Source organism: Asterias rubens, chromosome 13 (assembly GCF_902459465.1).
Source record: "Asterias rubens chromosome 13, eAstRub1.3, whole genome shotgun sequence".
In the NCBI taxonomy this organism is placed as follows: domain Eukaryota; kingdom Metazoa; phylum Echinodermata; class Asteroidea; order Forcipulatida; family Asteriidae; genus Asterias; species Asterias rubens.
Window position 1 is genome coordinate 11,456,285 of NC_047074.1, and position 15,118 is coordinate 11,471,402.

The window sequence follows — 15,118 nt, forward strand, 5'->3', positions numbered from 1 at the left end:
TCACTACAGAGAACGGAGTTTCAAAACGCGTTTGTGCTGACTCCTCTAAAGGAATGCAAGCTGATATTTCAAGTCTGGCACATTGTCTTAGGTTTTCCCCGCTTTTTACAAACGTGTGTAAACCCCCGTTGTACTGAAACGTTCTACATGAAATCGCAAAACAACTCGATGACATTTTAACCGTTTCGCCAAAGCAATTTACTGATATGCTTGAAGATGTCTACGTGATGATGACAAGTCACGCTTACACTGAGAATAAATAACAGAGGCTCTCCAGTTCTAGAATTCAGCCCAGTCCAGACTAGTGTTGACTGTGACAAAATAAACTCACAGCAGTACTGATTTTCAATCGGCAAATAATAAAAACCATTATTTTCATAATAAAATCATCATCATAAAAATGAATAACACATCTGTAGATACCTCTCCCGCGGACTGGATACCAGATGAACCACCACAGGGACTCACTGTCGGGTTGACCCTCAATGCTGTAGCGAAGATTGTCTACTACGTTGTAGTGATGCTTATCGGGCTGTTTGGAAACGTTCTCATTCTACGCGTGTTTTGGCCCAAACATAATAAGACAAGCACCCAAGTCCTGATCATGGGGCTGGCCGGGATGGACCTCACCGTCTGCCTAATGAGAGTCTGGAACATTTCCGTCTTTTCACTTTATCTAGCAAACAAGAAAGCAACACCGGCGCTTGACTACTTCGGAGCCATAGCCTTGGTGAATGTGTTTGCCTCTTCTGTGTTGACCGGCTTGATTGCATTGGACCGGTACGACTGCGTATGTCGGCCGAACAACCGTTTGCTAAATCGCTTCAGAGCCAAGATGATGATTCTCAGTGCGTACGCTGGGGCGATGCTCTTTGCTAGTCCGCGTATACTGGAGGTTATCTGGCTCCCAGCCACAAAAGTGCTACAGGCAACTTTTTTGACTTTCCAGTTTGTAATGTATACCTTGGTGCTGGGCGTCATTTGCGTTTGCTACTGGCGGGTCTACGCGACCATACGAAAGCATCTGAAAATAAATGTTTTAAGTCAGCGTCATACCAATACACAACATGAGTTGTCGGCCACTACAAGGGTGTCTTCCTCTCAACACGATGATACGATACAGGAACCTATACCAGCCATCGCAGGAAAGGTACCACTCTCAGTGCCCTTCAGCAGTGATGGTGGTCAACCGTCCACACCTAGACGACCAGAGAACACCGAAACGAACGGCAAACCAGCAGGCGTAGCCAACGAGTCCCTCCACCGAAACGACCAGGCTGCTACTACTCAAGGTAACGTTAATTCAGCCAAAACTAACCGCCCACCTGGGAACGTGAAACCAAACAAACCAAAGAAGGGCAAAAATGAAAGTGTTTCACTTCAACGTAAGACCACTAGAATGATGTTCGGGACCAGTGTTGTACTCCTAGTGACTTGGTTCCCGTACTGGGTGTATGTAGGAGTACTTTTATCCAAACTCAACGGCAACCCAATTTCTTCTCTCGTCTTGAACGTGTTTCGCTACTCAAGTTTCTTGCCATACATAAATAACATTTTAAATCCGTTAATCTATGGTGTTGCAAACAGACGATTTCGGAAGGATTGTCTGCTCGAATTGAAGAAGATGAGAACGTGCTAAGACATGCAGCGGATAACCGCGTTTTCATTTCGAAGAAGAAATATCATAGTATGAGTAAAGGACCATGTTTAAAATCTCCTTTGTAGTTTAGTCGAGATTTAAACGAGAGACCAGTATTCTCACAATGTATCCCAACATATACATACAATAACAAATCTGAAAAGTTGTTGACTCAATAGGAGACTTTCCAACGCTAGGCGACAGCAGACATACCGGGTAAATTTCCATTGTTTACGTAGTTCTGAACATGCGCATAATTCTGAGAACAATTGATTTACCCAGTAAGTCTGCTGCCCTCTATCGTCCCAGAAAGTCTCCCATTGGTCATCGAGATTGTAAAATAGCAAAGATGTTGTTATTATTGTCGTTGCCTTGGACATGTCGAGTTGGTCTTTGAAAGCGTTTGTAACCGTTTGTTATAAAATACATATGGTTGGAAAGATGTCTTAACAATAGAATACAATGAACCACACAAACAGTCCTCGAAATTGCACGGTTTTCCTTATACCTCGTCGACTAACACGGTCGGCCATTGGTGCGAGTCCCATAAATGGCCGACCGTGTTAGGTCGCAAAGCAACAGGAAAACCACGCAATTTCGAGGCAAATCTGTGTGGATCATTGTATTCTACTTTTAAAACATCTTTCCAACGATACACATTTTATAACAAACGGTTTCAAACGCTTTTTATAGACCAACTCGTCCGATCCGAGGCAAAGTGTACCCTTAAATTGAATGATTATTTTGTTAAATTGAATGACGCAACATTACGTTTGACTAATCATAAACGAAAACCAATGACCCTTTTCAGTAGCATCGTTTTCGCGCGAAATAGAATAGCTTGGTGGTTAAATTGGCTGCTCATTTGCCGAAATTGACCGAGAAAACCTAAATTAAGTGAGAGGTTATCTCTTTTCTAAAAACTTTACGTTTTCATGTTTTTTCACAATGGTATCTGACTACCAACAGCTCTCCATTGTTCGTTACCAAGTAGGTTTTTATGCTCTGGTACAATTATTTTGAGTAGTTACCAATAGTGTCCAGTGCCTTTAAGGGTTAAAACAACGGCTCATATAAAGATGGCGTCATCTTTAAGTATCAAAAGAATTATTCTTTGCAACGTTATAATAATTATGTTAATTTATGTATTGTTGCTGTACACACACCCTCCTAATCAAGCTCATGTCATCCTAGTCGTAGTTATAGTATGCTCTCCTGCCAGTTTCATACAGTGGATGATGTCCATGCCTATTATTATACATACATAAATACATACATCGCACATTTTGTTTCATTGTTGTCCTTATACATTTCAGATTTCAAAGCAAAGTTTGGCAACTTGGCTAAAAAAAATAAGTATTAAACAGTAACTTCAAGTATATTTCAATCAATCAATCAATCAATCTTGCACCGTATCCTGCAGGACGTTTGCTCCACGAACTTTCTTTCTCCACTCTTGCCTATCTTGCGCTCTTCGATGTTTCAGGTAGAAGGTGCTGTTCATTATGAAGTCATTTTTCCACCTCTTCCGAGGCCTATCCCGTTTATTTTATCCAGGTATTGTTTCAAGTAGGATTACTTTCAAGTAAATTTACAGATGATTTTTTTTTAATAATCCACAATGATTAATGTTGATCAGTAATACATGATAGTCTTTTAGGAGCCAGCACTCCCACACAAGAGATTTAATACATTGTTGACCCGCAAGTTTACTATATTTATTTATAGTTCATGCTTATTATTCACACCATGCGTCGGCTTCAAACATCACTCTTAAGATGAGATTTTCTTTCATCTCAAGCCCAACAGCCACTTCAAGTTGAGGTCTACGTTCTTAAACGATTTGGACTCTCGACCAAAAATAACTGCCACAAGGGGCACATTGTCGCCTATAGACCAGTCACGGTGCACCCATCTTGAATTGCTTCCATTGTATCAATGTAACCAAAACCGAGGCTGTAAGAACGCAAAAGTCTGGTTCCTAATTGCAAAATAATTATTAGCATCCATTATTGTTATTCGATGCGAGGAACATGACCAAGATGGAGGCAGCGTGATGAAGGGCCTACAATCCTGCAGCTGAAACGGGCCAATCCACCTCCATAGTCCATGTATGAATGGAAATAATGTCATAAGGTCAATCAAACCTAAGCCTGTGAACACAAGGAGTGCATTAACCAATCGGATTATTAAACACCAATTTATAATATAGAATATTTCTTGCATGCTCGATATCCCATTGCGCCCTTTGTAGCCTTGTAGTTTGACCTAGACGAAATGGCAGCAGAAATGATTTTTTTTTTCAACAGTTTTTTTAAACCATCCAGAACGACATGTCAAAAAAAGTAGAAAAAGCAAGTAGGGGAATAAATGCATAATTTGCATAATATAAACCAAAAAAATCCGTTTTCGCCTTTTTATGATTAGTCATAATATAAAATAATTTCCGTTTTCACCTCTAAAACACTTATGTATTGTATGCATACACCCTGATAATAGTAAAGTTTTTACCTAAACTTTTGATGCAAAATTCTCTTGAAACCCTCCACATAAACTAAAATTGATTGACACCTTTGATACTTTGAACATTGTTCAGTTATTGATACTTTATTTGGGAGGGTTTACTTGTTTCAAGAGACATATTTGCTCGAAAATTCGAGATGACAATGATTAATTCTACATCATATCAGGTGCACACATACAATAGTGGACATAAAGGCAAACACGGCAATTTTTAATTTGTGCAAATTATGCATATTTTCTGTAATTCCTTTTTTTCTACTTTTTTCTACTTTGTTTTGGAGGGTTTCAAAAGATATTTGCATGCATATCAGGGTGTATGTATACATACATTAGTGTAAACAGAGGCGAAAACGGCAATGTTCAATATGTGCAAATTGTGCATTTCCCCTGCTGACTTTTTCTACTATTTTGATATGGTGTTCTGGATGGTTTAAAGACACCGTTGCAAAAAATATAATATCAGTGGCAATTTTGTCAAGGTCAAGCCTTTTTTGTTGCTTGGATTGACTATAGACTTATGATCCTGTCACGTGATGCAACGAGTGATTTTTGTTTGTTGGTGACACTTTCTCCAGAGACACATAGAGAGTTAGGGGTGATGAGTGAGAGTAGCTCTGTATGCTCAATGAGTACAGACGCGTCTGATTGGTGCGATCTATGAGCCTAAAGGCCGAGTTATAGTCGGTCGCGCGATGGTCGGGCGTCGGAAATCTTGACGCGCGATCATAAAAAGACACGGTTTTTAGGCCACAGTCTTAAGATTGCGCGCAAGATTTCCGTCGCGCGACCATCGCGCGACCGACTATAAACCGGCCTTAATGCAGAAGGCGATAATGTTGTTATTGCGCACACCCCGCCCGTCTGGTTTAAAAAAAGGAAAGGAGCGCACGTGCGACTTCACTTGTGTTACTCCGTTTACGACGACAACATGAGCTTCGTTCGCCTTTGCCGAAAGAGGCCTGGAAGGAACTTCTATGTTGCTTGCTTCACTGACGATAGAACACATTAACGGTGGTTATTGTTTTCGTGGTTGGACGGGCTTGTTATTATCGAAGCGGACAGACTGTCGGCGTGGTTGACTCAATAAATAGCAGTTAATAATAATCTCTCGTCACTACACGAAAAAGGAGTGTCAAAAATGCTGTGTACTGACTCCTTTGAACGGGATGAAAGCTGAATGTTCAAGTCTTGCGTATTAATATTGTCTTGGCCTTATGTTAAATGACTCGTGTTAAGGTATCTTTTCAGCTCCGGTTCCCTTCTTTACAAAAACGTGTGTAAACTCCAGGTAATGAAACGTTACCGTTTCTCCATCTAAAGCAATGTGCTTATGCCTGAAGACGTCTACGTGATGATGACAAATCACCCATGAAGTCAGAATAAATAGCAGAAGCTCTCCAGGTCTATTATTCAATCAAGTCTAACAGGTTAGTGTTGACTGTGATAAACCATTAACTCAAATCAGATAGTGGTTTTCAATTTGCAAATAATAATAATAATAACCAATATTATCATCATAATAATCATCATCATCAAAATGGATAACGCATCTGTAGAGACCTCGTATACCGCGGACTGGAGTCCAAATGAACAACCACAGGTACTCGATGTCGGGTTGACCCTCAATGCTATACTAAAGATCATCTTCTACATTGTCGTGATGATTGTCGGGATTTTGGGGAACAGTCTCATTCTACGCGTGTTTTGGCCCAAAAATAATAAGACAAGCACCCAAGTCCTAATCACGGGACTGGCCGGGATGGACCTCACCGTCTGCCTAATGAGAGTCTACAACCTTACTGTCTATATATTTGTTCTAAAAAACAAGAAGACACCTCCGGCGCTAGGCTACCTAGGAGCCATAGCCTTGGTGAATGTGTTTGCCTCTTCTGTGTTGACCGGCTTGATTGCAGTGGACCGGTATGACTGCGTATGTCGGCCGAACAACCGTTTGCTAAATAGCTTCAGAGCCAAGATGATGATTCTCAGTGCGTACGCTGGGGCGATGCTCTTTGCTAGTCCGCGTATACTAGAGGTTATCTGGCTCCCAGCCACAAGAGCGCTACAAAAAACTTTTCTTACGTTTCAGTTTGTATTGTATGTCTTGGTGCTGGGTGTCATTTGCGTTTGCTACGGGCGGGTCTACATGGCCATACGAAAGCATGTGAAAGTAAATGCTCTAAGTAAGCATCGTACTAATACAAAACATGAGTTGTCGGCCACTTCAAGAGTGTCTTCCTCTCAATACGATGATACCATACAGGAACCTATACCAGCCATCGCAGGCAAGGTACCACTCTCAGTGCCCTTCCGCAGTGATGGTGATCAACCGTCCACACCTAGACGACCAGAGAACACCGAAACGAGCGGCAAACCAGCAGGCGTCGCCAACGAGTCCCTCCACCGAAACGACCAGGCTGCTACTACTCAAGGTAACGTTAATTCAGCCAAAACTAACCGCCCACCTGGGAACGTAAAACCAAACAAACCAAAGAAGGGCAAAAATGAAAGTGTTTCACTTCAACGTAAGACCACTAGAATGATGTTCGGGACCAGTGTTGTACTCCTGGTGACATGGTTCCCGTACTGGCTGTATGTAGCCTTACTTTTATCCAAAATTAATGGCAGTCCAATACCTTACCATGTCTTGGATGTTGTGCGATACACCACTATCTCTGTGTACGTCAATAACATTTTGAATCCGTTAATCTATGGTGTTGCGAACAGACGATTTCGCAAGGACTGCCCTTCAAGCATTGAAGACGATGAGAACATGTTAATGGCGGTGTAGATACATGCAGCGAATAAACACCATTGCATTCCGAAATGGAAAGATCATGACTGAAAGACCATGTTTAGAATCTCCTTTTCATTTCGGTAGAGATGTAAACGGAGGGCTTTTGAAGGTACTGGACAATGGGAGTAATGGGAGACTTTCTGGGACGATAGAGGGCAGCAGACTTACCGGGTAAATCCATTGTTCTCAGAATGGGAGACTTTCTGGGACGATAGAGGGCAGCAGACTTACCGGGTAAATCCATTGTTCTCAGAATTATGCGCATGTTCAGAACTACGTAAACAATGGAAATTTACCCGGTATGTCTGCTGCCGCCTAGCGTTGGAAAGTCTCCTATTATACGTATGTTCAGAACTACGTAAACAATGGAAATTTACCCGGTATGTCTGCTGCCACCTAGCGTTGGAAAGTCTCCTATTGTCAAAGACAGTATCCTGACTTGGTGCTGTATCCAAACATAGTATGCACAAAAAAAAACAAATTTGCAAAATGAACCAATTTGTCATCGTAGTTAATACAAGAAAACAAAGACAGTATCCTGACTTGGTGCTGTATCCAAACATAGTATGCACAAAAAAAAACAAATTTGCAAAATGAACCAATTTGTCATCGTAGTTAATACAAGAAAACAAAGACAGTATCCTGACTTGGTGCTGTATCCAAACATAGTATGCACCAAAAAAACAAATTTGCAAAATGAACCAATTTGTCATCGTAGTTAATACAAGAAAACAAAGACAGTATCCTGACTTGGTGCTGTATCCAAACATAGTATGCACACAAAAAAACAAATTTGCAAAAATGAACCAATTTATCATCGTAGTTAATACAAGAAAACAAAGACAGTATCCTGACTTGGTGCTGTATCCAAACATAGTATGCACCAAAAAAACAAATTTGCAAAATGAACCAATTTGTCATCGTAGTTAATACAAGAAAACAAAGACAGTATCCTGACTTGGTGCTGTATCCGAACATAGTATGCACAAAAAAAACAAATTTGCAAAAATGAACCAATTTGTCATCGTAGTTAATACAAGAAAACAAAGACAGTATCCTGACTTGGTGCTGTATCCAAACATAGTATGCACCAAAAAAACAAATTTGCAAAAATGAACCAATTTGTCATCGTAGTTAATACAAGAAAACAAAGACAGTATCCTGACTTGGTGCTGTATCCAAACATAGTATGCACCAAAAAAACAAATTTGCAAAATGAACCAATTTGTCATCGTAGTTAATACAAGAAAACAAAGACAGTATCCTGACTTGGTGCTGTATCCAAACATAGTATGCACCAAAAAAACAAATTTGCAAAATGAACCAATTTGTCATCGTAGTTAATACAAGAAAACAAAGACAGTATCCTGACTTGGTGCTGTATCCAAACATAGTATGCACAAAAAAAACAAATTTGCAAAATGAACCAATTTGTCATCGTAGTTAATACAAGAAAATAATGAAAAAGAACACAATTTTGTGTTCAGATGCCTCAAAAAAAGGCTTCCGTTTTTAGATTCAAATGTTTGTGTGAGAAATTACCTCTTTTCTCAAAAAATAAAGATTGTTTCAGAGGGAGCCGTTTCTCACAATGTTTTCTACTTTCAACAGCTCTCCTATATATTTGTAATTACAAATAGTGTCCAGTGTCTTTGAGGTTAAAAAACGGCATATAAAGATGGCATCATCTATAAGTATATCAAAGCATATTCATTGCAACGTTATAATTGTCTGGTAATTAACGTTATTGTCATTTTACGCATGCCCGTATAATCAACCTCACATCAGCCTAGTTGTAATTCTAGTATACTACACCAGCCAGTCTCCTGGGCCCAATTTCATAGAGCTGCTTAAGCACAACATTTTGCTTAAGCAAAACAAATCATGCTTAGTAAAATCAGATTACCGGCCTAGACTCCACTCAATTGTTACGCTAAGTAAACAACAGCTAAATATCAGTCATAAGCAATGTAAGCAATGGCATGAAATTTTGGCCGGTAGCATGTGTAAATTAAGCAAGCTATTTTTGTGCTTAAGCAATTTTTTTTCTAAAGCAGCTTAATTGGCCCCTGGTGGATGATATATCCAGGCCTACATAGTACATGTACATCCATAAGAACTAGTAAGAGTGAAGAGGCTGACCCTGTTATAGCTGCAGGAGTATAGGCGGCAACGTCCCGCTTGTGGCGGTTATTTGGGGTTGATAGCCTAAATCGGTTAAGCATGTAGTCCTCAACTTGAAGAGGCCGTCGGGCTTGAGATGAAAGAAGATCTCAAGAGTGATGTTTAAAGCTTTACATGGTGTGAATAAACTTAACGGGTACAACCACTTACTAAATTTGTGAGAGTAATGGCTCTGAAGAGAGAAAAATATGCCGATTTTTTTTTTCATCAATATCTATCTCACAACTATCTATAATTATATCTATCTATATATCTATCTATCTATATCTATCTATCTATTCATCTATCTATGAATGAATTGTACGACCACACCCCCCCCTCCCCCTCCCCCTTCACACACATGTTTGGCAACCAGGGATGCGATTATTTTCCCCAAACGACATTGCAATGATTTGGTGAAAGAGCAGGCCAATTTCATGATGACTTAATCTGACGGAAAGAGCCAATCACAGCGGCAGGAAAAAACAATATTGCAATGTCGTTTGGGGGAAAAACACGCACCGGGATACCTGTTTCTGCGTTTTCAGTCGTCAATGAGCATAATGGGCACTGTGGATGTATAGATGTCGGTAAACTTCCAATTTTGCACAAAAAGTGAATAAAGGGGAAAAGATGTGTATAGGACATAGCTCCGTATATATGAATAGTGTGGTTTTAAAGGCAATGGATAGACACGTCTGGTAATTATTCAAAATATTTTAGTACAAACTATTTAACCGAGGTACACCTAGTTTAAATCTGAAAATAAGTTGAGCCGAAAGTATTCGTACCATGTGGCAGTTTACATGTATAAGTGATTTACAACACAAACTATTTAACCGAGGTAAACACAGTTAAAGTCTGTATACTAAGAAGTTAAACTAATTGTAATTATCACAGGAGAAACTAAGGATTTAAGTCTGTATACTAAGATGTTAAAAGGCAGTGGACACTATTGGTAATTACTCAAAATAATGATTAGCATAAAACCTTTCTTGGTGGCGAGTAATGGGGAGAGGTTGATAGTATAAAACATTGTGAGAAACGGCTCCCTCTGAAGTGCCATACTTTTCGAGAAAGAAGTAATTTTCCACGAATTTGATTTCGAGACCTCAGATTTAGAACTTGAGGTCTCAAAATCAACCATCTAAACGCACACATCTTCGTTTGACAAGTGTAATTTTTCTTTCATTATTATCTCGCAACTTCGATGACCGATTGAGCTCAAATTTTCACAGGTTTGTTATTTTATGCATATGTTGAGATACACTAACAGTGAAGGCTAGTCTTTGACAATTACCAATGTGTCCATTGCCTTTACTGATTGTAATGATCTCAGGAGAAACTAATGATTTACAACACAAACTATTTAACCGAGGTAAGCGCAGTTTAAGTCTGTATACGAAGATGTTTAACTGATTGTAATGATCTCAGGATAAACTAATGATTTACAGCACAAACTATTTAACCGAGGTAAGCGCAGTTTAAGTCTGTATACTAAGATGTTTACCTGATTGTAAATATCACACGAGAAACTAATGATTTATAACACAAACTATTTAATCGAGGTAAGCGCAGTTTAAGTCTGTATACTAAGATGTTTACCTGATTGTAATTATCACACGAGAAACTAATGATTTACAGCACAAACTGTTTAACCGAGGTAAGCGCAGTTTAAGTCTGTATACTAAGATGTTTAACTGATGTAATGATCACAGGATAAACTAATGATTCACAGCACAAACTATTTAACCGAGGTAAGCGCAGTGTAAGGCTGTATACTAAGATGTTTAACTGATTGTAATGATCTCATGATAACTAATGATTTACAGCACAAACTATTTAACCGAGGTAAGCGCAGTTTAAGTCTGTATACTAAGATGTTTAACTGATTGTAATTATCTCAGGAGAAACTAATGATTTACAACACAAACTATTTAACCGACGTAAGCGCAGTTTAAGTCTGTATACTAAGATGTTTAACTGATTGTAATTATCTCAGGAGAAACTAATGATTTACAACACAAACTATTTAACCGAGGTAAGCGCAGTTTAAGTCTGTATACTAAGATGTTTAACTGATTGTAATGATCACAGGATAAACTAATGATTTACAGCACAAACTATTTAACCGAGGTAAGCGCAGTTTAAGTCTGTATACTAAGATGTTTAACTGATTGTAATTATTTCAGGAGAAACTAATGATTTACAACACAAACTATTTAACCGACGTAAGCGCAGTTTAAGTCTGTATACTAAGATGTTTAACTGATTGTAATTATCTCAGGAGAAACTAATGATTTACAACACAAACTATTTAACCGAGGTAAGCGCAGTTTAAGTCTGTATACTAAGATGTTTAACTGATTGTAATGATCACAGGATAAACTAATGATTTACAGCACAAACTATTTAACCGAGGTAAGCGCAGTTTCAGTCTGTATACTAAGATGTTTACCTGATTGTAATTATCACACGAGAAACTAATGATTTATAACACAAACTATTTAATCGAGGTAAGCGCAGTTTAAGTCTGTATACTAAGATGTTTACCTGATTGTAATTATCACACGAGAAACTAATAATTTACAGCACAAACTATTTAACCGAGGTAAGCGCAGTTTAAGTCTGTATACTAAAGATGTTTAACTGATTGTAATTATCACACAAGAAACTAACGATGTTTACAGCAACAAATAATCCGAGGTAAACGCAGTATAAGACAGTACATGTATAAGTGGCTCACAGCACAAATTAAACTGAAACGCATTAATTTAAAGTTTATATAAGACGTGTTAAAGGCATTGCCAAAAACCAGTGTTCTCACCATGGTGTATCCCATCCAAAGCATAAAACAACAAGCCTGTGAAAATTTGGGCTCATTTGGTCATCAAAGTTGCTAGAAAATTATGAAAGAAAAAACACTCTTGTTGCACGAATTTGTGTGCTTTCAGATAGAAATAAAAGACTTCTAGCTAGAAGTCTCTTAATATTTTAGTGAGAAATTCTATGTTAAAAAAAAACTACGTTACTTGAGAAGTAGTCGTTTCCAAAATGTTTTATACTATATCAACAGCTCTCCAATGCTCGTTACCAAGTCAGTTTTTAAGTTAATATTTCGTTTTGAGTCATTACCAAACGTGTACCTTACCTTTAAGTTACCATGACAGGACAGTTTATGTGTTAATGTTAAAAGCACAAATTAAACTTGCGTAATGAAGTTCAAGTCTGTGTCAGAACTGTAGTAAGTAACCATTGCCTGAATTGTTACATGTTAACGGTTTACAGAACAAAATTAAACTGGTGTAAGCGCAGTTAAAGTCTGTATTAACAGGCGTTAAAGGCAGTGGACACTATTGGTAATTACTCAAAATAATTACTAGCATAAAATCTTTCTTGGTGACCAGTAATGGGGAGAGGTTGATGGGATAAAACATTGTGAGAAACGGCTCCCTCTGAACTGCCATACTTTTTGAGAAAGAAGTAATTTTCCACGAATTTGATTTCGAGACCTCAGATTTAGAACTTGAGGTCTCGAAATGAACCATCTAAACGCATACACCTTCATGTGACAATGGTGTTTTTTCTTTCATTATTATATCGCAAGTTCGATGACAGATTGAGCTCAAATTTTCACATGTTTGTTATTGTATGCATATGTTAAGACACCAACTGTGAAGGATAGTCTTTGACAAATACCAATAGTGTCCACTGCCTTTAAGTTACCACGGACATGACAGCTTACAGTGGTTTTACAGCAAAAAGTAAACTGGCGTAAACGCAGTTTAAGTCTGGTTACCATGACAGGACAGTTTATAGTGGTTTATTTACAGCACAAATTAAACTGGTGTAAGGCAGTTAAAGTCTGTATTAACAGGCGTTACCATGACAGGACAGTTTATAGTGGTTTATTTACAGCACAAATTAAACTGGTGTAAGCGCAGTTAAAGTCTGCATTAACAGGCGTTAAGTTACCACGGACATGACAGCTTTTATAGTGGTTTTACAGCAACAAGTAAACTGACGTACACGCAGGTTGTATCATAAGAATTGTTAAGTCATGACATGACCGGACGGTGTGTAAATGCACGAAAGCACGAATTTAGCCGAGTGTGACACAGCAACTAGACACCCAAGTCTTTACCAAACCCACTGAGTGAAACCTTAGAGCTCTATGGTGAAACCTATACCATTCCCTTCATAAATCCCCATCCCACCTCCACAATTGTGTTCAACACATTCGTTAGTCTTGGTGCAAGACGTTTCTCGTCACAGTGCGGCCGACTCACTCATTCATCAACACAGGTTCGTGGCGAGTGAATGAGAAACGTCTTGCACCAAGACTACGCATTCATCTATACGGAGACCCCCCCCCCCCTCCCCACACCCCGTTTTGCAAGAAACGCCAGACAACAGAGAGGATTTCAACGAGAAAGTAGATATGTTCAAAAAAAAAAACTCACGGCAAGAAGTAACACCAATGGAGCGGGGGATGGAGGGGGGGGGGGGGATGAACATCCCCGATATACTTACGGCATGAAATGACAAACCTGTAAATAAAAAACAAGAATTGCTACAAATAAACTTTAAAAACCACGACTCGCCTAAATACTTCCCCTCAAAAGACTCGACAATTATACTTTAAAAGACAAGAATTGCTATACTTGACAAAAAACAAGACTCGGCTTATATTACTTCCCCCCAAAACGAATAGTCCTTGCTAAATATTTTACACTTACAAACAAAAGACTGGATTTAATATTAAAATAGGCAACTTCCAAAAACAAGAATCGCAAAAGAAAAAAAGGCTAATGCACTTGCAAAAAAATAATTACATGGTTTGCCAAAGCACAATGTGTGCATCTACTTGCCAGAGGTAGACGTTCGTTTGAGAACAATTTTGCTTGCTTTTATATTCTATCGCGGAAAAATTTTTCGGAATTTGGGAGACTTCTCAGTTATGAAAATGTTTTTCTCCTTTTTAACTACTACCTGAGCGGAAGGTAGATAATCGGCAGGGGCTCTGGATCGATCGAGGGATTCGTTATAAACTTCACTAACGCGGAGTGAGTTCTTAAAGGAACACGTTGCCTTGGATCGAGTTGGTCTTTGAAAAGCGTTTGAAATCGTTTGTTATGAAATGCATATGGTTAGAAAGATGTTTTAACAATAGAATATAATGATCCACACAAGTATCACTCAAAGTTGCACGGTTTTCTTTTTACGTCGCGAACTATCACGGTCGGCCATTAATTTTATGGGAGTCAAAATTTTGACTCCCATAAATGGCCGACCGTGTTATTGGACGAGGTAACAAGAAAACCACGCAATTTCGAGGCATATTTGTGTAGATCATTGTATTCTACTTTTACATCTTTCTACTTTTACATCATCTTTCTAACCATATGCATTTTATAACAAACGGTCACAAAACGCTTTCCAAAGACCAACTCGACCGATCCAAGGCAACGTGTTCCTTTAATTGGTCCCAACGTTTCGACTAGCTTGCTCTAGTCATCGTCAGAAGACTGAAGCGGGGAGAGATGTGCGCCTATTGATATAGTTTAGAGGTCTCGGTGGTTAATGATGTGTTCCCAATAGAGGTTTCTGAATCAAGGTTCATAAGAAAAGAAAGAGAAAAAAAACCATCATAACACCAATTAAAGAGATTGGGTATAGTTTTTCAAAAAGGCCACAGATTTGTATTAAAGGCAGTGGACACTATTGGTAATTACTCAAAATAATTATCAGCATAAAACCTCATTATTTGGTAACAAGTAATGTGGAGAGGTTGATAGTATAAAACATTATGAGAAACGGCTCCCTCTGAAGTGACGTAGTTTTCGAGAAAGAAGTAATTTTCCAGGAATTTGATTCAAGTTTAGAATTTGAGGTCTCGAAATCAAGCATCTGAAAGCACACAACTTCGTGCGACATGGGTGTTTTTTTCTTTCATAGTTATCTCGCAACTCCGACGACCAATCGAGCTCTAATTT

General features: G+C 38.7%; 2 protein-coding genes across 2 annotated transcripts; both read left to right on the forward strand.

The window, feature by feature from the left end:
- Nucleotides 1-400: 400 nt before the first annotated feature.
- LOC117298722 (gastrin/cholecystokinin type B receptor-like) lies at nucleotides 401-1,639 on the forward strand. The gene has a single exon (XM_033782038.1). It carries the CDS (start codon nucleotides 401-403, stop codon nucleotides 1,637-1,639), a length of 1,239 nt encoding a protein of 412 aa, XP_033637929.1.
- Nucleotides 1,640-5,699: 4,060 nt separating this feature from the next.
- Nucleotides 5,700-6,953, forward strand: LOC117298723 (tyramine receptor Ser-2-like). Its single transcript, XM_033782039.1, has one exon. It carries the CDS (start codon nucleotides 5,700-5,702, stop codon nucleotides 6,951-6,953), a length of 1,254 nt encoding a protein of 417 aa, XP_033637930.1.
- The last annotated feature ends 8,165 nt before the right edge of the window (nucleotides 6,954-15,118 follow it).

Excerpts from the sequence above, each read along its gene's own strand:
- LOC117298722 (XM_033782038.1), top strand. The coding sequence starts at position 401 with ATGAATAACACATCTGTAGATACCTCTCCCGCGGACTGGATACCAGAT.
- LOC117298723 (XM_033782039.1), top strand. The coding sequence starts at position 5,700 with ATGGATAACGCATCTGTAGAGACCTCGTATACCGCGGACTGGAGTCCA.